This window comes from Cebus imitator, unplaced genomic scaffold (assembly GCF_001604975.1).
Source record: "Cebus imitator isolate Cc_AM_T3 unplaced genomic scaffold, Cebus_imitator-1.0 Scaffold371, whole genome shotgun sequence".
In the NCBI taxonomy this organism is placed as follows: Eukaryota; Metazoa; Chordata; class Mammalia; order Primates; family Cebidae; genus Cebus; species Cebus imitator.
Genome location: NW_016107686.1, coordinates 531,190 through 556,992, shown reverse-complemented (window position 1 = coordinate 556,992; position 25,803 = coordinate 531,190). Strand labels below are relative to the sequence as shown.

The following is a 25,803-nucleotide window of genomic DNA, read 5'->3' as shown; positions in this document are numbered from 1 at the left end:
GAGGCTTTAGAAGAAAATTCATTTTCTAGCCTTTCCTCCAGCTGCTAGAAGCTGCACACATTCCTTAGGCTGTGGTGTCTCCCTCCATCTTCAAAGTCAGCAGTGGTCCCTACAGACTTTCACACATCATCTCACTCTGACTCATCTTCTGTCTCTCACCTTTAAGGACCCTTGTGACTACATCACGTCCACATGCATAATCCAAGATCATCTTTTTACAAAAAAATTACAGAACAATTTAAAGCTGTTGTTAATGTATGGATAGAACTGAAGCAATGCCAATAATTAGAAATTAAATTCTCATCATAATTCTCCAGAAGAGTTTATATTGCTGTAAACAGAAATAAGACTTTTTCTTTCCCTCTTTAAGGAATTTTAAATCAAATTCATCTTATGATGCCAGTAAAATTAATTAGTAATAGTTGCCTGCATGATTGTGTTAATAAGGATTCTGAGGATCACCAGGCAGCAGAGTTAGCTATGCCAGATATTGCCACCTTTGTTCCACTGGTGATATGGTTTGGCTGTGTCCCTACCCAAATCTCATCTTGAACTATAGTTCCCATAATCCCTACTTGTCATGGGAGGAAACTAGTTGGAGGTAATTGAATCACGAAGATGGTTACCCTCATGCTGTTCTCATGTTCTCACAGGATCTGATGGTTTTATAAGAGGCTTTCCCCTTCTTTGCTCAGCACTTCTTCCTGCTGCCATGTGAAGGATGTGTTTGCTTCCCCTTCCACCATTATTGTAAATTTCCTAAGGCTTCCCAGTCATGCTGAACTGTGAGCCAATTAAATATCTTTCCTTTATAAATTACCTAGTCTCAAGTATGTCTTTATTAACAGTGTGAGAACGGACTAATAGAACGGGGTTAATTAAAAAAAAGTATAGGTTGGAGATAAGATGAAACAAGCATTAAAACTAGAATTTAATAGAAACTTTTCTGATTTCCCATTATTTTCAGTGCTGTAAGAATCATGAGAAAAACTGTCTACTGGTTTTGAAGAATAAGTAGCATGGTAAAAGCTTCAAATTGAGCTTTATAAACAGGAGTTTTAAGAAAAGATATAAGTAATAGTCATTAAGTTATTGATTAACTTTTTATTTTAGAATTTAAAATTTTATGTTTATTTTATTAGATATTTATTATAATTGTGACTCACTTATTTCTAAATAAATCCCATTTATTGAGAGATTCCCATGTGCCAGGCACTATGTTAGGTACTGGGGATTCAATGATCAACCCAAACAGTCTCATGAAGCTTATAGATTGTTTGAAAATTATAGGAAATAATTGGAGAAGAACACAAATAAATCAACAAACTATAGCTATGATAAGTGCGAGGAAAGAATAATGTTGGTGCAATGGAGGAATATAGAGGGAATTTTACCTAATCAGAATGAAAGCAATTAACCAGGTGAAAGGAGCAAAAATAAATTGGTGATGGCAAAAAGAAATTGCAGGAAAAGGTCCTAGCATATGCAAAAGCCCTGTGGCAAGATGGAGGCCCAACTTACAGGTAGGGGAGAATAAAATTTTCTTGGGCTAGAACACAAAAAGTTAATAGTAAAGTGACACTAGATGAGTTTTAAAATGTTATTAGAAGAGAAAGCAACTTAAAGAGATAAGATTGGAAAGTTTCTGAGAAGAGTGGATGAAAGCTGATCACCTGATAAAACTGTTTTGATTGACGGAAGGTTCTTTCCCTATAGATCTTTAATTGTGGCAACTTTGATCTTATGTTTCTGCTTCTCCTCTCCTGTCTTACTGGGATTTCTGTCCCATACCATGAGAGACACCATATCTGCTGTGGAGGTCATGGGGTCCTTGTTGCTACTGTTGAGTTGCTAGTATGTTAGAAGATGTTTTTCCCATAAGCACAGCCAGAACTCTAAAAATGCTTTGTTGGTAAATCATGGTTTCATTTTAAGAGTGGGTTCTGGAGTACCATGAAATGCTACACTGTCAATACATTAAATGATAAATAGGCTTTTAGGGGCTGTACAAAGAACTGTTTTCAGCAGTATTTCTATTAACATGTGCCCCAACAACCAAATGACAGATTTATTAAGACAATACGATTTATTCATAAACTGCTGACTATCTGTACCTTGAAGGAGCCATATTTTATCTTGCTGGAGACTGCAGCTTGGGAACAGCTAGAATTACTGCCCACCAACCAGTCTCCCAATTCTGTGATTCTAGGGGTGTTGAATGCCAAGACACTGTAGGTAGGTCAAAAGGATAAAGAGGAATCTATTTAGGTGAAGAAACTAGACATTGATTTTGTTGATGGAAATGCCTAAATCATTTGCCTTTGGGTATTAACCTATCTTCTGGACAAAGGAGGAAGTAGTGCTGGAATTTTGTTTACCTGGAAATAACAGTTTGCAGATGAAACTTGCTTCTTAAATTGTCACAAAGCCAACAGAGTTGTCTTATGTACTACAAATCCAAGAAAATAATTCATATGGAGCCACTTGTTATAATATCTTAAAATGTTTGTTCACCAGTTTGTTCATCAGTTCTAATAAAATATTTGTGTTGATAATACGGTTTTTCTTCCTATTTCAAGATATTTTAAGATATGCTTTTATAAATAGTAGAAAAACAATTTCAGGCAAACGAGTAGTATCACAATTCTATATTCTTGTATTTTGATTCCTTTTATTCTAAAATATGTGGCTGGCAAAATACATTCAGACTTGCCAGAAAACAAAAATTAAATTTCTTTTTTTTCCCTCCCTGTCTATTTGTCTTCTTCAAACATGTCTCAAGAGCCTCCTATATTCACAGCATAATAATAAGTGCTGGAGAATTCATAATCCCCAATTAATTCACCAACAAGTGAGGGAAGCAGTAAAGGAAGCCCACAGTTGAGAAACCAAGTGCCAAATGCTATGACTGAGATGTATACAGGGAGCTCCATGGATGAAGTAAAATGCAAGAGTAGCCCGAGAAGAGTGGGGTGCAACAAGTCTCAGAGGTGCAGCGGCTGGCACTGGAGCTGGTAACTGAAGATGCTGCTCCCCAGGCAAAGGAAAGAGAACATTTCACACAGAAAAGGAAAGAGAGCATTCCACTCAGAAAAAGAAAAGAGAATATTCCATGCAGAAAAAGGAAAGAGAACATTCTATGAAGAAAAAGAAGCATAAGAAAAATTCTAAAGGTGAAAAAGAAAAATGCCAAGGACCAGCAAATCATTCGTTTACCTTAAGTTTATGAATTTACAGTTTGAGAACTCTGTTTTTAGAATGAAGTCAAAGATAAAAAACAAAACATGTTGATTTCTCAATTTAGAATTTGCTTACACCTGAACAATCTTTTTGTTAATATTGAATTGATCAATATTAAATCTTAATGGCCAATTTAATTTTGGAATGGAGTTTTCCAGTTAATTCCTTTTTATTATCTTTAAGAAATTTTCAAATTGTCATGTAAGGTAGATTCATTTATCATGTGCAACATGATGTTTTAAATAATATATAAATTATTGAATGACTAAATCTAGTTAACATATTTATTACATCACATTGCTGTCATTTTTGTGGAGATAACACTTTACACCCACCCAGCATTTTTAAGAATACAATGTATTGCTAACTCTAATCACCCTGTGGTACAAAAGATCTCTTGAACTTATTCCTCTTATTTAAAGGAAACCTTGTATCCTTTGACCATTATCTTCTCAAACCTTCTCCTGCATTCCCCTAGAACCACCCCAGTCTCTCATAACCACCATTCAGTTCTGTGCTTTTTTGAGATCAACTTTTTAAGATTCCATATGTTAGTGAGATCATGAAGTATTTGTCTTTTGGTGCCTGGCTTATTTAACAAGACATCCTACAGGTTCATCGATGTTGTCACAAATTACAATAGTTCCTTCCTTTTATGACTGAATAGTATTGCATTGTGTACATTATAGTTAACTTTTTTCTGAGCATCTTAAAGGGAAAAACATTTTGAAGCCTATTTACATTTTATACAAAAATTAACTCCAGATGGATTAAAGATTTAAGCATAAGACCTAAAACCATAAAAACCCTAGAAGAAAACCTAGGCAATATCATTCAGGACATAGGCATAGGCAAGCACTTCATGACTAAAACACCAAAAGCAATGGCAACAAAAGCCAAAATAGACAAACAGGACCTAATTAAACTTAAGAGCATCTGCACAGCAAAAGAAACTATCATTAGAGTGAACTAGCAACCAACAGAATGGGAAAAAATTTTTGCATCCTACTCATCTAACAAAGGGCTAATATCCAGAATCTACAAAGAACTTAAACAAATTTACAAGAAAAAAATATCCCATCAAAAAGTGGGTGAAGGATGTAAATAGACACTTTTCAAAAGAAGACATTTATGCAGCCCATAAACATATGAAAAAAAGCTCATCATCACTGGTCATTAGGAAAATGCAAATCAAAAACACATTGAGATACCACCTCATGCCAGTTAGAATGGTGATCATTAAAAAATTCTTGAGACAACAGATGCTGGAGAGGATGTGGAGAAATAGGAACACTTTTACACTGTTGGTGGGAGTGTAAATTAGTTCAACCACTGTGGAAGACAGTGTGGCGATTCCTCAAGGATCTAGAAATAGAAATACCATTTGACCCAGCAATACCATTACTAAGTATGTAGCCAAAGGATTATAAATTGTTCTGTTATAAAGACACATGCACACCTATATTCATTGCGGCACTATAAACAAGTCTTGTCTTTGTTTACAATAGCAAATACTTGGAACCAACCCAAATGCCTATCAATGATAGATTGGATAAAGAAAATGTGGCACATATACACCATGGAATGCTATGCAGCCATGAAAAAGGATGAATTAATGTTCTTTGCTGGGACATGGATGAAGCTGGAAACTATCATTCTCAGCAAACTGACACAAGAACAGAAAACCAAACACCAAATGTTCTCAATCATAAGTGAGTGTTGAACAATAACGACACATGAACACAGGGAGGGGAACTTCACACACAGAGGCCTGCTGGGGGGTGGGAGGGCTAGGAGTGGGATAGGAGCGGGTAGGGGGATTGGAAAGGGATAACATTAGGAGAAACACCTAATGTAGATGATGGGGGGATGGATGCAGCAAACCACCATGGCATGTGTATACCTATGTAACAATCCTGCATGATCTGAACATGTACACTAAAACTTAAAGTATAATTAAAAAAATAAATAAAGTCAGATGATAATCTGAATTTAACTCTTTAATAATTGACTCAGTATCTTGCAGTTTGAAAGTTATTGTTATAAAATAGTAATATCCATTATTTATACTGCTTGAGTACTAATAGTAATGTAAGTGTTACCCTAACAAAGCTGTGCATTATGTGGAAGAAAAATTTGAGACTTACAGTGAAGTAGGTCAGTTCAAAAGTCACCTCACAGGTCAAGGGTCACTGCTATTCATAAATAAAATAGGACTAATGGGGAAACCCAGATCTCCTTGACCCTAGTTGCTAGATCTCTACCCAGATCTCCCATAGAGATCTCTAACTTACCATGTCCCAAATCGAATCTTGATTATCACCCCATTTTCTGTATTCCTAGGCATGATTGTTCCCTAGTTTTTCCCCTGTTATAAAATAATGGTTGCTTTAAAATATTCAGAGGTGTCCCTCACCTTCCTTATATCTAAACAATGGGCATTCTTGACAAGCCTAAAGATCTATTACCTGCCACCAAACTAGTCTAGCCACCACTGATCTATTACAAGGATTACTATTAGAATCTTTGCTTCTGTTCTTGGCTCATGACAGTCCAGTTACCACACATTAATTAGAGTAATCCTGAAACAGAAGTAGTATTTTAAACCTAAATCAAGTTACTTCCCCAAACCTGCAACTTTCGGGACCACCAGCTCTTCTCTAAGAAGAGCCTTTTGCCAATCTAGTTTGGGGTACCCATCTGGCCCCATGTTTTCTTCTCTATCAGAACATCTTCCTTGTTTTTCCTTAGGGCTTATCAAAACTTGTGATTGTTTTCTGAAGTGAGAGGAGTTGGCTGAATTATTACTTACTCCCAACCTTGGTAGCATGTTTCTCCTCTTCAATGATTTTTTTTTTTTTTTGATAGGGCCAAGAGCAATGGATAGAACATGGTAAACAAGTAATATTTTCTTGACTGATTTGATCAATTATAAATGTGGATCTATTTCATGAGTAGTTGCCATGTTTTTGACCTCAATGTAAACATAAATACGTATTTTTAAAAGACAAATTTCTTATCATCATAACTTTATTTTTTCTTGTTATATAAATGTTCAACTTTCTTACATTAAATGCTCACAGTTCATGACAGCTGAAAAGAGGTGTTCATATAAATGAGTATGAAGTAGTATGTGTAAAAAACAATGATACCATAAAACGTTGTCTTCTAGGTACATTGCATCATGTCTAACAAGGGTCAAAACTCAGATTCCTAAAAGGGCCAGGTAGGTTCATAAATGGATTATGAAAACTGCGAAAGGAGCATGGTGAAAAATGCTTCATCTCAAAGAGAAGACTTAGTCACAAGTTCACTAGCTTAGTGCCATGCAAGAAGGCAGACTCAGAGTGGCTCAAGGAAAGTTAGATTTACATGAAATCTGACATCTGAACACTGACAACTATTTCAATGTTTAAGTATACAGACACTGATGACATCTATCCTGTTCCTGGCTGGCTTTGACCTTGTGTTGAAAGTTTGCAACTTCGTTAATGCCAGAGAACTATTTTTTCTCTGAAATTTTCAGCAAATCCATTAGTTATTTTGAGCTTTTGGAAATAAAGCTGAGTGAATATTACAGTATGACCTAAAGAAGACCACCTGAAAAGGGGAAGTCATAATTTTGTGTTATATCTGCCAACTAAAAATACCTTCCTGGCTGAATAGATGGATTGAATATTGCAGCATGACAAGATTTTTAGATTTTGTTATGTGTATGATCAAGGGTATAAAGTTTAGTTAATTTGGCTGCAGGGAAAGTAATTGCAACTTAGACCTTGGAATGATCCTTACGTCTTCTGGACACCATGGATGTTGCTCTCTGGTTTGGATATACAGTTCTAATGCCTCAAACTTTTGAGAACTGTCTTTTAAAAATCTTTGAGGGGAAGGAAAAAACTCTCATAAAATTACATGGTATTTTCTATTAAAAAATATTGCCTTTAAAATTTATTTTAATTTTAGAAAGCTTTAAAAAATTAAAATATTTTATATGCCAACAGACTTACATCAATTATATGTCATGTTAAATTACAATGTTTAATATGAAAGCTTTACAAAAGACAATATTCTTTAGGTTAACTTTGCCACTTTTGTAGGAGTGGCAATGAGATTCTATTAAGTAATGCACACTCAACCCTTTCTTTTGTTTGTATATTCATTCAAAATATATATGTTGAGCAACTACTGGATGTCAGGTACACTTTGGGTGTGATAGGTGTGGGGAAAATAAAAAAATATGGTTCATCTCCTCTGGAACTAATTATTCATTTTCTAAAAAAAAAAATGAGACAAATGATAAATAATAAAATATAGCCTAAGGCAACATAATGTAACATGCTATAAGGCATGACATTTTCTGATGAAGAATATCAATTTCAGATAGAAAAATCTGGTATCTTAATTGTTATAAGCAAATATTGATGATTAATTTCCCTCCTGTCAATCTTTTCTTTGAAACATAGTCTTGCTCTGTTGCCCAGGCTGGCATGCAGTGGCATGATCACAGTTCACTGTAGCCTGGAACTTCTTGGCTCCAGTCATCTTCCTGCCTCAACCTCTCGAGTACTGTCTACCTATTGATGTCAACAAGTTGGGGGTTTTCCGATTCTCCTTAACTAGTTACAAGTCGTTTTTCTGGTGTCATCTAGCTTGAAATATTACACGAGTCCAAACAATACTAAAAATAATCTGAGTCACGTTCTTGGATTTAGGAGTCTCTTTTAAAAATTCTAGACTTGGCAGGTGCAGAAGCTCATGCCTGTTAATCTCAGCACTTTGGGAGGCTGAGGCGGGTGGATTACCTGAGGTCAAGAGTTTGAGACCATCCTAGTCAACATGGTGAAACCTCGTCTCTATTTTAAAAAATGCAAAAATTAGCCAGGTGTGGTGATGTGTGCCTGTGATCCCCACTACTGGGGAGGCTGAGGCAGGAAAATTGCTTGAACCCAGGAGGCACAGGTTGCAGTGAGCCAAGATTGTGCAGCTTCAGCCTGGGTGACAGAGNAAAAAAGCAAAGCAAAGCAAGAAAATTCTAGATTCTATTAAGAATTTAAAATTTTAAAATAGTATGTTTGTAAGTCTAAATACACAATAATTTAGATGATGAAATTATAACATTTTCACTTTTACACAGATTTTTAAAAAAGATCTGATTTAGAAACGGCCAGTAATATATCTAATTATGCTTTTCTGTCAACAAAAGTAGGCTAAAATGAATCTGTTCAAAGTTAGTTTGGGGAGATATTATAACTACTGCAGTTACAGGTAATAAAAGTTCCCTAAACTCGTTATTGTTACTATGAAAGCCTCTGAGATTTCCTGAGGTTTGTTAGGAGTATATATCATTTCAGGAACACATTCTGTTGCTATGACATTTATTTCACAAGCTGAAAACTGTCATGAATAGATGTAGATTATTTCATGTTTGAATTAAAATTATTTAGTCCATGCAGACTATTACGAATTCACCTAAATTTTTAGTATCTCAGAATTATTATCTTTCAAACTTTCCAATTACTATTTTCTTCCAGGCATGATACCTGGCTTCAGACACAAATGCATGCATTTTCAAAGTACCATTGCAAAAAGTTAATATACTTCTTGGGAAAAAATCACCATAATCGAAATGATTAGAATTTATACAATGCTTTTCATCTTCAAAGTGATTTATAAACATTAATTAATCATTGCCTAAGAATAGGATTCTATCCAATAGAGCATTCAGTTCCAGGAGTAAGATGATAAACCTACAGACATTTTAGTCTAGCTTACTTCTGTCTTTAATGGGTGTAGGGAACAAAACACTTTTACATCAATATTTCTTTTCACTCTGATTGAGCTGCAACTTGCTATCTTTATTTAAAGAGTCATTGAGTGAGCTTCCCTTGAGAGCCTTACTCTGAACAAAATAAGTCTCTTCTAAGATACATCTAACCAGATTTTAAAGTATGTGTTTTAAAATAGCAATGTAACAGCATTTCTGATGTTTTCTCAAGTGACAATATTCCAAGGATTTTATTTTTATTTACTTATTTTTATTTCAGGGATATATTACTGACTCACCAAAATCTGGAGTTTGGGTGTGATTTCGGCTTACTGCAACCTCCACCTCCCTGGTTCAAGTGATTTTCCTGCCTCAGCCTCCTGAGTAGTGGGGATTACAGTCATGTACCACCATGCCCAGCTAATTTTGTATTTTTAGCAGAGATGAGGTTTCACCATGTTGGTCAGGCTGGTCTCAAACTCCTGACTTCAAGTGATCCACTAGCCTTGGCCTTCCAAAGTACTGGGATACAGGTATAAGCCATCATAGCTGGCCCTTGTTTTCATAAGGAAACCAAAGGAAAACAAATTGCCAACAGTTGGCTGTATAAATCAGTCCAGAAAGCAAATATGTGTTTTAAGCATCATTCTCTGCCCAGGACCATGCCAAGCACTGTTAACAACAATAATATTTTTTAAAAATGGAAGAAATAAATTTATAATTCAATAAGAATTATTTGTTAAAATAAAATTATTTTGCTAAAATTATTTGTAAAGACTTTAAATAAAGCCTAACAGCTAACTATATATAATTTCATGAAAGAATTTTTAACACAGAAAAATAGAAAGCAAATAATCTTCAAATTTTAAGATATTAAAAAAGTCAGGATTTTGACATTCTATTTTTCTTACAATCTAATTATATTCATGACTTGTTATAAGTGGTAGGCTATATTGCCTAGAGTTATGACTGGATTTGTGTACATAAACAATAATTCCATAGAACTCACAACTCTTGGCACATAAACTATAGTTCAACACACAAACTCAAATTGTTGATTTGATGGTTATAAGATTAAACAAATAAGTATAAAAAGACTTAACATCAGTGGTTTTCAGTTTTTGATTTTCCTTAGAAGATAAACATTTTTAAGAATAAAAATAATTGAGCTTGATATAAAGTAAGCTACTCTTTTTCCCAAGTAAAATGTTTTGAAACAGTGCACATAAACTGTGATCCATTTTCAACTTTGTTTCCCCAAAGAATGGGCATTTCACAATGGGGGAAAGCCATATTTCACAAATTATTCATTGTGAACATCTCACCATATATTATATATTTGTCTTTTTTTTTTCCACTGATCAGTGAAAACTTTATAATAGCCCTGCCCTTGGGAACTACTGCAATACACTAGTGATTCTCAATGGGGTGTAGAGATGGGTTAGAAACTCTGAGGGTCCTTTGTAGTTTGAAAAAGCATGCTCAATTTTAGTAATGCAAACTCCCGCTTAAAAAGCACAAAACAACTGGCAAAAACACAGGAAAAAACAAAGGGAAAGCATTGCAGAGTATGTGTGGGTTGGGAAGGGTTCTGAAACACTGTCTTATACCCAAAGAAGTTACACATTATGCACATTAGTATAAAATTACAGAGTTTTAAAAGAACTCTGAGATCTTGTAATCCCAACATATCGTTTTACAAATGAATAAGTTGAGAAGTACATTTAAATAATTTCATTCCAAAAACTGATGAAAGCAGAACTGAATTATTTAATCTCAGCCAGAAAGTACTGTGATAGTAAATTTTATGTGTCAACTCGACTGGGCCATTTGGTGCTGAGATATTTGGTTACATATTCTGGCTGTGTCTATGATGGTTTTTGTGGATGAAATTAATACACGAATTGGTAGATGAAGTAAGGCAGAATGTGCTCCCCATTGCGGGTGGGCAACATCCAATCTGGTGAAGGCCTGAATAGATAAGAAGGCTGAGTAAAAAACAGTTATTCTTCTCTGCCTGATTGTCTTTGAGCTGGGTTATAAGTTTCATCCTGCCTTTGGATTTGGACTCACACTGGAATTTGCATTATTGACCCTCCTGGCTCTTAGCCTTGAGCTCGGTCTCCAGCTACACCATAGGCTTTCTTGCATCTGGACTTCTCAGTCTCATGATCACATGTATCAGTTCCTTATAATTTCTCTCTCTCTTTTTTCTCTTTCTCTCTCTCTCCACACACACACATACACCCTATTGGCTCTGTTTCTCTCTAGAACCCTGACTAATGTAAGTATTGACCTCAACAGAGACATGGCTGTCTTGAACAAAAATCTCTGCTGAATTCAACATGTAGTTCTATAGTACATGAAGTAATAATTGTACCCAGGTAGTTAATATGGTTTGACTGTGTTCCTACACAAATTTCATCTTGAATTATAGCTCTTATAATCCTAATCCCCACGTGTCATGGGAAGGAACTTGTGGGAGGTAATTGAATCATGGTGGTGGATGTTTTCCATGCTGCTCTCATGACAGTGAATAAGTCTCATGAGATCTGATGATTTATAAAGGACAGTTTCCCTGCACATTCGCTCTCTTGCCTGCTGCTGTGTTTCATATGCCTTTGCTCCTCCTTCACCTTCTGCCATGATTATGAGGCCTTCCCACCCATGTGGAATTGTGAGTCTATTAAAACTCTTTTTATTTATAAATTACCCAGTCTCAGGTATTTCTTCATAGCACCATGAAAATGGACTAATACAAGAGTGTGTGCTCCAACTTGCATCTCAAGACTGGCAATACATAAAAGCACAAAAATAGTAGGTTTACTTATGAGAAGTAATACTTATTGAATTTAGAATTCATATAGATTTCAGGTCATCCCTCACCATCTGCATTTGTTTTTAAAGATAGCAGTCATGCCCTCCTCACTCTCTGCTGTATTGATAGAAAAAGGACACTGAGCAGGGAGGATTAGAGTATGAACAAAAGAGAGAAAATGAAGCTGAGTTTGAAGTCTACATGATCTAGGCAGTCCATAGCATTATAGTGTCACATTTCCACTGTGTTGAGTCTTCTAAATCTTATTTCTTGTCCCCCCTCCAGCCATTTCCAGGTACAATCACATTGTCTCCCTTTTTTGCAGGAAGTAGGGAAATGACATATCATGTTTATAACAGCAGTGCACTCAGTCAATACAGGATGCACTGGAAATCCTTCTTGAATGTCAGAGGAGTATATACATCATGTAGAATGTTTCCCTGAAATGGGTTATTAGAACCACTATTGTTTTCATTCGTTCGTGCCATTTACTATAGAGAGTAGATATTCAATTCACTGAAGTTGGTTTGGATTTCCACACAAAGGTTGAAACAATTTTTACAGTATATTGGATACTTAAATGTCATAACTTATTTCATTTCAGATTTAATTCATAGTAGCAGGTAACAGCAGCTTCATTTATTGATAACTTAAAATGTTTCCTGCAGCATGCCAAATATTTTATGTACATCACACTCTATAGTTCTGATATTAGTGAAATGGAGATGTTAAAAGAAAGTTGTTCAATTTTTCACTAAGAGGACACATTCAAATCACACCAAAGCCCATGCTGCTTAATATTAATGACCAAATATGGTCTGAAAAATTTAGTGAATTGATAAAAAGATAAATAATACATTAGATATGTTAGACAGCAAATACAGACTTTTAATATTTTAGAAATCATGAAATAAATAGCACCCTGAAAATATGTAAGAATTATTGATAAAAACTGACTTAACTTTTGAACTCACACACAAATGTCTGGGTATCTAATTCACTTAATCAGCGGAAACAAAAATCTCATAGTATATTTAACCCTCAATCTCTTCTTTGGGGAGGAGGACATAAATCATGTCTTTCACCAAATTAAGGAAACCATTAAGACCGTATGCCAGGACTGGTATCTCTGGTTAATTCATATGTATTTTGGCCAGGCAGCTGTGAATAGGGGTGTTTCAAATATTATTTTCTGTTCCTTATTTGTTTTGCTCCACAAAAGCACAGTCAGATCATATGGTAATAAGGCTCATTAATTTGCACTGTGTGCCTGAAACACTGTTTAGGCAAGGAGCAAGTTCTGAACTGTGAAAGCCATTGTCCATCTGCTGCTGACTACATGGAGTATTTTAAAGAGTTTTAAAATGCTTCAGACATGAAAATCACAAGATTTTGAGGATTGTATGATTTGAGGGTTGTGAGAATTGTTCACATATTCTCAACACATTTAAGAGGTTGCAGTATGTTAAGAAGATAAAACTCACTTGAGCATTTCTCACATTTAGCTCTACAGGACAACAAATCTGATTGGCATGGAGCCAGGGAAGGATGACAGCAGGAACTGATCCCTCAAGGCTGTTTGTAGAGGAGAGGGGTGGTAGCATAGCATTGTATGGGCTGAGTCACTAACCTTACCTTCTCCCAGACTGCTTTCTCCAGACTGCTTTATCCAATCCTAAGAAGCGAGGCCACTGACTGAAACAGGCTCACTCTACAGAAAAGTCAACCCGTAAAATCTTTCTAAACACTGGTTCATGTAGAATTATTTTCATAGCTGCAGAGAAAATTGGCAAAAAATAATATATTGACCAAAGTGTAGGAAACCTGATGAAATAATTATGTTCCCAGATTGTTTTATTATAAAAATAAGGCCACATACATTGCAATCAATTTGTAATAATTACCTGAGATTTGTTCATGCAACAGTTCAAATGTTAAACTTTGCCATAGCAATTGCTTACTATATACCAGAGTTGTTAGAAGATTATTTTAGGTGGGTACTCATTTCCCTTCATTTATTTTTCTTTGCTATAAAGTACTTTTTCTGCCATTATTATGACTGAACCTTCTGAAAAGTGAGCTGAGAAGAACATCATGTATATTGAAATAATATTGAGTAAAAATATTTCTTGTTCCAACTTGATTCAGAGATAAAAGCACACCATGCTTTGGAATAGTTTATATTTTTAAAGAATCCAAACTATAAATAAATAATTATATTTTATTTTGAAGTAGAGTGGAAATTTTAAATACTGAAGTAATTGCCTGGACCACATAAAAATGTATGTCAGCTATAAACTACGAGCCAATTTTGTATTCATCATCACCGGAGAATTATTTATACTTTCCATGTAAGTCACTTAAAAGACACAGCAGTTACAACTCCCCAGATTAATGTGGTACCTACGAATGCATGTAATCATGTGCGAACTTTAAAATTCAAAAGTGTTTAAAATTGTTTTATTAATGTACCATAGATATTTACAAGATTTTAATAATATACATTTTTTTCTTTCCAAACAAGTCTGTATTAAGAATGTGTCTTGTATCAGAGACTGGAAAGCATATTTACAGAATGTTTTGCTTTCAAAAAAACTCTCAAATATTTATGGTTTTATTCATTGGATAAGTGGCTGAATAGCAAAACAGTAAAAAATCACAATGACAATTGACAGAAAATGCGTGCTAGGTTCTAAGACTTGAATTCCTCTGGAACTCAAACCTGCAAAATATAAAGATAAGACAAAAATTTCTTGAGATAAAGTATTGCCTGCTAGATTAATTTTTCAAAACCCAAAATTTATACTAACATTTCTAGTAACATGTTTTATTATACTTGTCATATTCACATTATATTTAATTTTAGCAAGTGCCTTACCCTTTCTTTGTCCTAGGATGCCTGCTTTAAGTATAAAAATGCAAAAGAAAAATCCCTAAATTGGCAAAGTCTGCCTAAAGGATTGGCCAGCATTGGATGCTAATGACTTGCACTCAATCACAGCTTCAGGCAGATGAGTAAGTGATTCTTCTAATGCAAAAATAATACATTATTGTTGCATGCTAACCCTGACTGACTGATGCTGGTTGGCTTAGAAAATTGTATTGAGAAGGACTTGAAAGTTGTTCCTTATGAATGCCACACTTGATTAGTGATGTCTGCCATGAACATGGGAAAGAGTATATTTGTATGTGATCATATTTGCCATCCCTGCTGTAAGAGACATGAAAGAATCTATGAAAAAACTTTCTGACTTTTGTGCCAATAGAATGAGTGATAGAATTATGCTCTACTGACACAAAGTTGTTTTTTTTATTTAATTTTCCTTTTATTTTTATTGTTTTGGTTTTCAGGAGAGGAAACATAAAAACATTTAATGTATAAGCATGTTACAATTTTGGAGAATAACTTTAAAAAAGTTGGCTCATCACCTTTTGCTCACAATTGAAAATGTATCTTATCACTCAACATTTAAACCATAACTGGAAGGTTTCATGGAGCTGAATTTTATGCAGCAGCTGTCTCAGTTCAAAATCTACTACAGCAAGCGTGACACAACTTACTTGACATTTTTGGAATCCTAATTTCCTCACTGCTGCTTCCATCCCCACCATCACTGACTGTTCTTATTTCAATTAAGTAGTCTTCTTCAAATGGTACCAGAAGCTCAGCTGATGTATTGTTTGTTTCCAAAATATGAGTCTTACTCTGTCTGTTTTGCCGGTACAGGATCTGAATAAAATGAAGTATCAAATTAGCATGGACAGGTTGCTTCTCTAAGGTTCACACAACTGTTCTGGAACACTGTAAGATATAAGACACAAGACACATAATCATAAATGTTGTACTCCTCAGATGGAAACATCCAGGTGATGCCTTTCCTTTAAATTCAGTTGCTCCTGTTAAGAAAAAGAGTTTTGTTTTTTTGTATTTTGGTTTTTGTTTGGCCAATGCCTCTGGAAGGGGAGTAGATTTCTCTCTATTAGTTAAATAGCTTAAGGCTATTATCACTGGAGCTTGCTGTGAAAACTCACTGTTTAGTTTGGACCCATTTCAAATGTTGAATATATGTTTGCCAAGAGATGATGCCCATTATCACCGATGGAAAGATTTGCTCTGGGTATTTGACTACACTCTTGTTAGATGCCTTTTATGTTGTTAAAAGATCATATCATACTATTGCCTAAGTTCTAAAAACTCTAGTTAGATATATTCTTTGGTCTCATTCTCATCACGTCTACTACCCACATATGCCATTATCTTATGATGTCGCTTGAAGAAAAAATGTTACATCCTATGGAATTTTATTTTTTGATGTTCCCTAATACGCTACTGGACATTAGAATATAAAACCTCTTCAATGGAAAATTAGAAACCAAAAATGGCATTTTCAAAATAATGTTGAAAAAGATTGCAATGTTTCCATATGGATACGATTTGTTTTCTATTTGGGTGTCACAGGTCTCATTCCTTAGTAACTTGATTGGTATGATTAAAAGAAAAACTAAATACTCACCTTGTACCCCAAAACTTCAGACTCATTTTCCATGGTTTTTACATGCTCCCAGTTCAAACATAATTTAGAGTTGGTCAGCTTCCAGGCAATGTTTGCTGGTGGTTGACTTGGAGCTTTAAAGAGACAATCAAAGATCCAAATGAATACTAATTAGCTCATGATCACTGTATGATTTGTCAACATGAAAAGAAAAAATAAGTCTTCCATGATTTGCATAGAAGGAGCTAAAATGTTTTCAGTGTCATTTGAAATATATTAATTCTACTCACAGTAAGCAAATTTATTCACATCTGGTCATTTGGGAATGTCTTTGTGACAGACTTATGAATTAATAATGGCTTGCTGCATGTCCAGTATTAATTTATTAATCATTGCTGTTGAGTTTACTTTATCATATATAAACAGACAGAGAGTATCTTTAGGATTCCATTTGGCCATCAATCAATAAGCATGTTTGATAAATTCAAGTTGCAAACATTTTATATATCAACACAGATATGTTCATTCTTAAAATTCTTTATATTTTAACATTGTATTAGTTAAGTTTCTAATTGTATCAATACCAATTCAAGATATTTTAAACAAAATATTTGTAGTAAATTATCATGGATATTTCTTATAACTCATGGCAGATTGCAGCAGAGTCTGAGGAGAGACAAAAAATGTCACAAAGCCAAGTTCTTCACTCTGCTTATCAAAGCAGCGTCTGCTGCATGCTCATCTTGCTAGAGAGCACCCCTTTGTCATTCTCACTGTACATGGCAGAAATCATGACTGTTCACCACACCTGAAATTTGAAACCTTCTCTGTTCAGAGATAGTCAAGTTAGAATTCCCCCAAGAAAGCTGATGATTAACTTCATTTGGTCATATGTCTATCTTAACTTAATTAACTTGTCTGGACAATCTGAAAGCTGCATGCCATTAAAAATAAATAGAGCTTTTGGGAACCCAGAAAAGGGAAAACTCATCACAACATCATTGATCATCCCAAAGAGTGTCAACTTCAAATCTAAACTGTGACTTTTAGTTTTCTGAAATTAATGTTGTCTGGGTGAGAGTCGGTGGAAGATAAGAAATGAAAGATTTAGAATCAGGCCTCTAAAGTAATGGATGTAGTCCAACTAGAGAATTTTACATACTAGAATCCAGGTTGGGAAGTCACTTATCCAAAAGCATGCAGCTAATGAATCTTGGTCTGTTGCTTTCCTGTGTAGTGTTTCTTCAGAAAAACTTGCTGCTTTGAAAGATTTGAGCCCACATGACTATTTTTGAGTTTAAGAAACTAGAGAGATTTAAAATAATTCATCTGGAAAGCAGAAGCAAAGATAAAACTGCCCAACAAGATGTATTTGGCATCTTTTTTGAATTTGTGAGGCTGAATGAGAGTAATATTTAATTCATTATAACACTGATAGAAATGGAAACTATTTCTTTCAGAGTTTTGACTCAACTGCTGTTTAATCGCCTACATGTCGCTAAGAGTCACATATTGCAGAATCCAGGTGTCTCAATTACATTACCATGCATTCTCTCTGTACCCCAAATCCACTGGGATATCACTATTGTTTACTCAGCCACTTACAGTACAGTTGGGATGTGTTAGAGAAATGTTTCCCTGTGTTCTCACATGAGGCTCAGTTCATATTTCATTACAGATTTATCACATTGGAATATATTTATTCTTGGTGATATGTTTCTTTAAATTACTTGAGGGCATGTGCCTTATTTAGCTCTATATTACCAATCCCTAGTACAGTGCCTGGCATATAGGAGACATACAATTCATGTATGTTGAATAAATGACTGTACAATAAGATGGCTAAAGAAAACTGCTCAGGTTCCTGTGGTGATCTTCTCAGGCTGTACTGATTATACACTGGACTCTGGGCAGATCCATAGGTGACAAAATACAGCCAATCCATTCATTATGTTGTCCTATGATCAAGGCCAATTTCCATGGTCAGACTCATAGCAATCCATACCTATTTATAAGATGGACAGGCCAACTGGATTGACCATGTCCTGGCACATTTCTTGACAATATAAACCCGTAATTAAAGACCTGAAAGCTTTTAGCTTAGTAAGCATTCGATACATTGCTTGTCAATGTACAATGTACTTGTCAATTATAATGCTTATCAACATATTTATTTCTAAAGGTCTGAATGGCAACCATAATGACTGTGTAACTATCCTTTCTGAATTTATCCCCCAGTGACCTTTTAAATCTTTTTCTCATCTATAAAAGAGATAATATCAAAATTCTCACAGGATATTGCAATTGTAATATCTAGTATACTCTAGATACCTTTCTTTTTATCTTTGTTCTTTAAAACTCAGCACCAACATTACCATCATACAATCAATACAGAGAAAATATAAACTCACCACTTCAGTGTCATTGGCAGTGTGGATTCTGGAAGTTTTATGTATTTCTGTATGTTTTGTTTGTTTGTTTTAGGAAAATGTATTGTTTTCAACACTATAAATCCACTGAAAAAATCAACATGCTAGGAGACAGAACTGATTCATTCCAGCTACATAAAGGAGCAGTTTGTGATGTTGGCAATAACTTTGTCATTTACATGTTTGCATTTGTTTGCTCATCTACCAAAACAGAAGCACAACATTCCCTGGGCATAAAATAAGAAGAGTTGCATCCTGAATGGGTACCTCGTTATGAATGGCCAATTATACGGATTATTTAGAATGATTTACTTGTCTTGCTTTCTGGGAGATAAAAAGAGTTGGGCTTTGATATCAGAGAGACTTGAATTTGTATCTAGTCTCTTCCAAGAGCTGGATTTTACCATTATAAAATGAAACAAATAATTCCTTCTTTATGAGATACGAAATAAAATATGAAACATTACTCATTTGGTTAGTGGTACGTATTATAAAGCTCTGTAACTGTTAATTCTCTTTCTGAGAGTAGCAGTTCTCCACTGTGGTGTTATGACATAATCAATTTCTCAATTGTGTTCGAAATGGTTTGTTACTAATAATACAATTCTGAAGTTTGCAAATGATTCACTTCTTAGATATAATTAGTGTACGTTCAAGTTTTCCCCTTAATAATATTGCTCTTACTTGGATCTTTATATGCTTTTAGAAAGAGAGATAAAATGGGAGAGTCTCAGTTCATTATCTTGGAATATCTCTTAGTAGATCCTTTCTTATCTTTATCCATGGATGTTTCTCCAATGTCATTCCCTTATGTCGGATATTGAAAAATATAAGCTTCTGAAAGCTGCTTTAGAAGGCCATCACCTTAATATAAGCACTGTTAACAGTTCTTGTTTGATGTAGTTGATTAAACTGGATTGCAGAAATCTATAATAAAATTAAAATTCCTGTCACCTTGACAAACCAAAATACTGTCACATGGACAGCAAAAAAAAAGATATCATGATGTTTGTACCAAGTCTATCAATGGTAAACTCAACAAGCAAGCCCTTTTCTGATTTTTAAAATCTCTCAGGCAATTTCCAAAGACTAAATCATTTTCTATTAATCAAATGACAGAGCAACATTAAACTAGCCCATCACAGCTCTAATGGTTTCCCTATAATCAATTTTTCTGTAGATGGCATTTATATTCAACTGTAGTTCACACTGTGAACTCAATTCAAAAACAACTTCTTATGTTACACTTCTAAGTAACAGCATGGGATTGACATTTGGGCAAAAGAGAAAGAACATAAGTGCAAGATAAAATAAAAGCTTAATGCTTCCTTTATGTTTAAATATGGATTGATTGCGTATTTATGGCAAGAGAGAATCCAGTACAAAGTGCTAGTCAGTCAACGTCAAAGGCCAAATTGAGCCAAAATTTGCAAACACTTTCAGTTACTGTGTCTGAATACTTCTTTCTATATAAGCAGTGTTTTGTTTGTTTTACTTTTCTTTTCCTCTTGGAATTGACGTAAATGTTTTTCTTTCTTTCCTTGTAAATCTAAATTCCTTGTAAGTGATGTCTGTGTGGATCGCAGTATATTTGCAGTACCTCTCAGTTGTCTTTTGGAAATCCATCATTTCCACTAGGCCCTGGTACTTACAGTTGAATCACTGATATTTGTTTAAAAAGACAATAACACTACAATCATCATCCTCAACAGTAACAATAACACTTAAGAAGTTTGGCATATATTATTCCTTTTGTTTGGAAGCTCTTTCATCCTTAAATCCACTTTATCTTTAGTTTTGTATACATGGCCTATCATATATAGATGCTTCTTCTTATATATATCTTAGTCTCTCACTGATTTTCTTCATTGTACTCTTCATAATTTGTAATTATTTTATTCATTTGTCTTTTTTGTCTTGTTTTAGGTTGCCTCTTCTCTGAAAGAGAAATTGCCTGTTGGCAAATATCTTGCTTCTTTTAACTGCTCTTAGGCCCTCAGCACCTAACTCTGGGCATGGCTCATGGGAGGCACCGTCTTTTGAGCAGATGGCTGAATGATCAAGCAAAAAAAGCCAAAAAACAAAACACCTCTGCTTTTTCTTTAGCTTATCCAATTAGAATAGACAGAGATTTTGTAAATGTGAGCTCTGCTTGTTGAGACTTTCCAGTGGAAGATGAAATATCAGATTATAAACATAGACAGTGACAGTTTAAATGTGTGACAAATTCAGAATTTTTTGCAGTCACCACTATTGAGAGGTAATCTTGATGTCATCTCAAGGACATGGAAAATCAAAGTCATACAGAAGTGGCACCTGGAATGATGGTTATCATCAATGTTTCATTAATGTTGTTTCTCATACATGTTTGATGTTCTTCTATGGTCCTTAAAGAAAAGAAAATTTCTGCAACAAATTTATGAAGAGAAAGAAAGTAGCTATGTTTCCTTACTTAAAAAAATGCAAAGAAAGTGAAATTGCCTCTAAAGGAGGAGTATAATAACACATGTTACCATGCACTGAGCCTTCATGTATGACAGCCTCTGGGTCATCTTGGTGTATATTATATCCTTTAGTTCTTAGAGAAATAACTAGAGGTAAGTATCTTCATCTCCATTATTCAGATGAGAAAATGCATTCAGAGTTACCAAATAATTAGATCTGGCACACAGATAGTACGTAGCTAAGCAGGGATCCATATCCATAATTCTCTCACTCTGAAGTCCCATTCTAAGTTTTTCCAACACTGTTTCACAATGGACCACAGTTATTGGAACTCTTAGAAAGGCCAGAAAACAGGAAACAAATTCTCCTTTGGAGCTTCCAAAGCTAGGGCAGCCCTTGCACATGTCTGGATTTCCACCCAGTAAAACCCCTTTCTAACTCCTGACCTCCAAAATGTTTGATAACCAACTTGTATTGTTTTAAAACACAAAGTTTGAAGCCATTAATAGAAAACTAGAAAAGTTACTATTCTGTTTTCACAATGTCTGTGATATAGAATGTCAAAGTAATAAAATGAGAGATTGGATAGTATTTAAATACAAAGGGATGGAGGCTTGTATATTCTTCTTATTCTCAGGTGCTTGTTGGCTATTTTGATAGGGTCACTGAAGCATACAGGCTGGTAAGAGCCAAATTTAAGAGCCATTGAAACTAGATGTCCATAGAAAAAATTAGGAATTACAGAGTTTTTTTTTGTTTTTGTTGAATTTAGTTAAGTAAGTTGAATACTTAAAGAAACACAAATCTTCAGTTTAAATTTTCTGATTATTATTTCACTTTTTCCTTAGCAGAGGTATTCTAACATTGTATTCTGGGTGAAATTACTCATTGTAACTTAAACTGTTTTCAAAAATTTATATCTCCTACTCTTTGCCAAATTGATCATGTGTTAACCAACAGACAAACCAATAATTGTTTTAGCATTTGATGTGAATTTCAGTCCAGCCCATTTGTAGGATCAGTTGGGCCAATTGAACAAATCTAGTGTCAAAAACAAGGATTTTTTTCTGCTTAGAAACAGAATAATTTGGTACAAACTAACAAATTTAATTTAGGTTGCATAAACAATGAAACTAGAAAATTTAGGTGACAGAAAAACATTATTGATATTTTCTGAAATGTGTATGTGTGTGTGTTTTATATATATATACACATCTGCCATATATATATATATACACACACACATACACATACATACATATAGAGACACAGAATATATATACAGAGTGAGGTCAGAGATGCCTGGACCAGGTGCCCCATCACAGGTGCCCACAACCCGAGATGCAGGAGGAGTGGCTCGCATGAGAAGCCCCTTCTTAGGCTCTGTCAACCCATCATGCAATCCAGCCTGGGCCTGCTCCTGGCGCTGAGCCTCCCTTTGCTGCCAGCCCCCTGGGACCGAGTCTGGATGAAAATATCGACCTTTTCTGCCAATGAGAGCAGCACTGTTTTACCTACACCCACCACCTCCAGCTCCAATGGAGCCCTGTCTCAGTGGGGATGTCACTGCTATCATCGTGGCCTTCCCTATCCTGACCATCTTACCCCTGGCTGTGGGGCTGGGACTATTAATGTGGAAACTTCGGGAGACGTGGCAGATGGAGGGCACCTACTAGCCCAGCAGCAAGGAGCAGCTCTCCTATGAAGCCAAGGCCTGTGCCCTTCAGGACTCCAGTAAGACCCTGAAGGGCTGCCTGCACATTTAGGTCCCTTCTTCATCTGTCTCCCTTCATTGCTGTGTGATCTTGGGGAAAGGCAGTGCTGTCTGTGGGCAATCAGATCCACCTAGTACTTAAGAATAGCAGGGAAGAACGTCCTTCAAAGTCCGCCCCTGAGGTCAAGGGAGGGCGGGGTTACTCACTTTTATATATTTATATAAAATTAGTAGTGAGATACGAAAAATACATATATGTATATTTAATACAGAAAATCTCAATAAGAATTTTAAAACATATATATAATATGTACATGTTTTATATATATATATATATATATATATATATATATGTCTCTCTCTTCCTGAAGTAAATGATTAGTTTAATGTTCAGCTTTCAATCCACCTTAAACTGGTTGATGGGATTATGTATAATAAAAGTTGACCTGAGTCTTAGCTCAATAACTGCACTAAAATGTCTGTCAGTCTTTCATGATACAATCTGTTTTTTTTTTAAAAAAATGCTTCTAACACATTTCTAATCATTACTGATTTTGCTTCAGATAGAAACTGAATTACACATGAGAGCTTTTGTGAGTTTGGCATCTCTCAGTCAACTAGACCTAAATGTCTAGTCAATCTGAAAACTGCTCATTGATCAGAGATTTTTATCCAGATTTGCAGATTAGCTGAAAGAAGGTAGACCACTCCAGAAAGACCAAAGAAGCAAATCATAAATCCAAGTTATCTGGCAATGACTTCATCGATTTAGTCAACATTAAGTAAAACAGGAAGAGCAAGAGAACTACATTGTTAACTAATTCATTCTTGAAAATAACTCACAGCCTGTCTAAAGCTGGATAAATCGGAGGAAAGCTGGTTCAGAGATTTTTGGTCCACAGGCTTTTGGTTTGTTTGTCTCCTTCCTAGCAGTTCCACAGCACTTCCTATTTTCCAGGATGTTCCCCAAATCAGTACCTTGTTTGTGCCTCATGGATAATTTGGGAAGGCAGTGAGGACAGAGAGAATTTCCATTTAACAGATAAGAACATGAAAGCAGAAAAATGGAATGCCTTGTCCTATTTCAAGTCATGAGTCAGTGATGTACCCAGAATTGGAACATGAGCCACTGACAGTTAATCTGCTTATATAGAAATCACTGGATGATCTATTTAATCAAGGGCCTATTCTCTGAGATTGTTCCTAAGTTTTTTTTGGATATGACAAATATACGCATAAGGGGAGTAACTATAATATAATTTTATTTTTAAACTCTTCTCAACCACCTCTTCTTTCCAAATATGGTGGTGTAATAGAAGTATAGGTAAGCTAGATTTTTGATAGCGGTAGTAAATTTGTCTTCGTCTTCCTCAAAATTCAGCAATTGCATTTGTTGTTTTTCATTCATCAGGATTCAGAGAGCAAAAAAATATGTTTCTAAAAGGCTGAGTTTGTGAATAATTTGCATTCATTTATAACATATAAGGCATATGTAAACATTACACAACCACAAAAAATCATCTTGCAGGAACAGTCAGATATGATCAGACCTTTCCCAATGTATTGTTGTGCCTCATATTATGGAATATTTGTGCATTACCAGACTCAATCAGAAAACAAAGGCAGCAACAATCACCAAAAGATGAAAAACATTCATCTTTTATTTAGTAGATTCTGATTATGTGAAATCAACTGGCTGATTATAAAGGGATATAAGACAAAGCAGAAGAGTTCATTCTTTGATTTCAGGGGCTTCCAAGTAAGCCGTAGTAATAAGGTATCCAAAAAGGAATGATCTAGGTATATGGCAGTTGTAGGATCACATCTGAATATACTTGGACTCAAATGACAAATAAAGCAAAACAAAAACCATCTACTGAGCATTTGTTAAGGTGTGTACTAGGCATTTATTATTAATAATCTCTTTCAGTTTTGAACAGAACTGATGAGAACATAAATACAACTTTTTCCTCATTTTATAAGTGAGGCAACTGAGACTGAAAGATAAATACCACCTAACATTTGGATGACGGGCTGTAAGTTTTCTAGAGCATTTTGAAGAAGGGTATCAGGCCCAGTCTTAAACATTATACTCCTCTGTCTTTAATTGATATACTTGGAATAGTCCTCTTTTGGAATTCCAGAAAGATCAAATATTTACCTTGATTCTTACCAAAAAGTTTCAATAAGTATCTACATTTAAGGGACAAACCAAGTAATCAAAGTAAACAAGTAGTAAAAAGATGAGGTGAGGGGAATGAAACGAACATCAAGCAAAGGAATAGGTTTCTCTTCACAGATGAATCTTGTTTCCTGGAGTATATGTATACTTACGAGACTTTTTGGTGGTAACATTGACTGGGGGGCTTGAGGGTCCTGTCCCAGCAGTGTTGTAAGCTCTCACGGAAGCGAAGTAGACGGTATTAGCTTTCAGCCCTGTGATGTTTTTGGTTGTGATATTTCCACTGACTCTAATTTTACCAATCATGGATTCTTTGGAGTCATCTGTCCAGTATAAGACCTGATAATTAAAAAACAAACACAAGCAATTTATTGCTCCCCAACAACTATCAACCATTGTTTACCAACAACTATCAATCACAACCACAAGGGATATAGGAAGAAACAGAAGCATAGATGACAAAGACATTTTCTAATTAAAATGGTTATACAACAGCAATAAAATTGATATTCTCTAATTTCGTTGTTGTTGAAAAAAGTCATGAATACAAATTCACAATGGAAATTAGAGAAACTGATTTTTTAGATTATGAAAGTATTTTATGAGCTATCTAAAGGTTACCAGCTTTAGCAAATGATGTCTAATAAGTCAGACAAAAACACATTTGTATATAATCAGTCAAAGACTATGGTCATAGCTTTTTGCTATTGGCATTTCT

At 35.0% G+C, this 25,803-nt stretch overlaps 1 protein-coding gene across 3 annotated transcripts in view; it reads right to left on the bottom strand.

The window, feature by feature from the left end:
* Positions 1-14,253: 14,253 nt before the first annotated feature.
* CNTN6 (contactin 6) overlaps positions 14,254-25,803 on the bottom strand; it is a 294,828-nt gene continuing 283,278 nt past the window's right edge. For all 3 annotated transcript variants that reach the window (XM_037730963.1, XM_017507288.2, XM_037730964.1), the window contains 4 exons: positions 25,238-25,424; positions 16,337-16,449; positions 15,384-15,552; positions 14,254-14,544 (listed from right to left, as the gene is read on the bottom strand). In XM_037730963.1, coding sequence (XP_037586891.1) covers positions 14,441-14,544; positions 15,384-15,552; positions 16,337-16,449; positions 25,238-25,424 — 573 coding nt within the window. In that variant the 3' untranslated portion in view covers positions 14,254-14,440. The remainder of the gene's footprint in view (positions 14,545-15,383; positions 15,553-16,336; positions 16,450-25,237; positions 25,425-25,803) is intronic.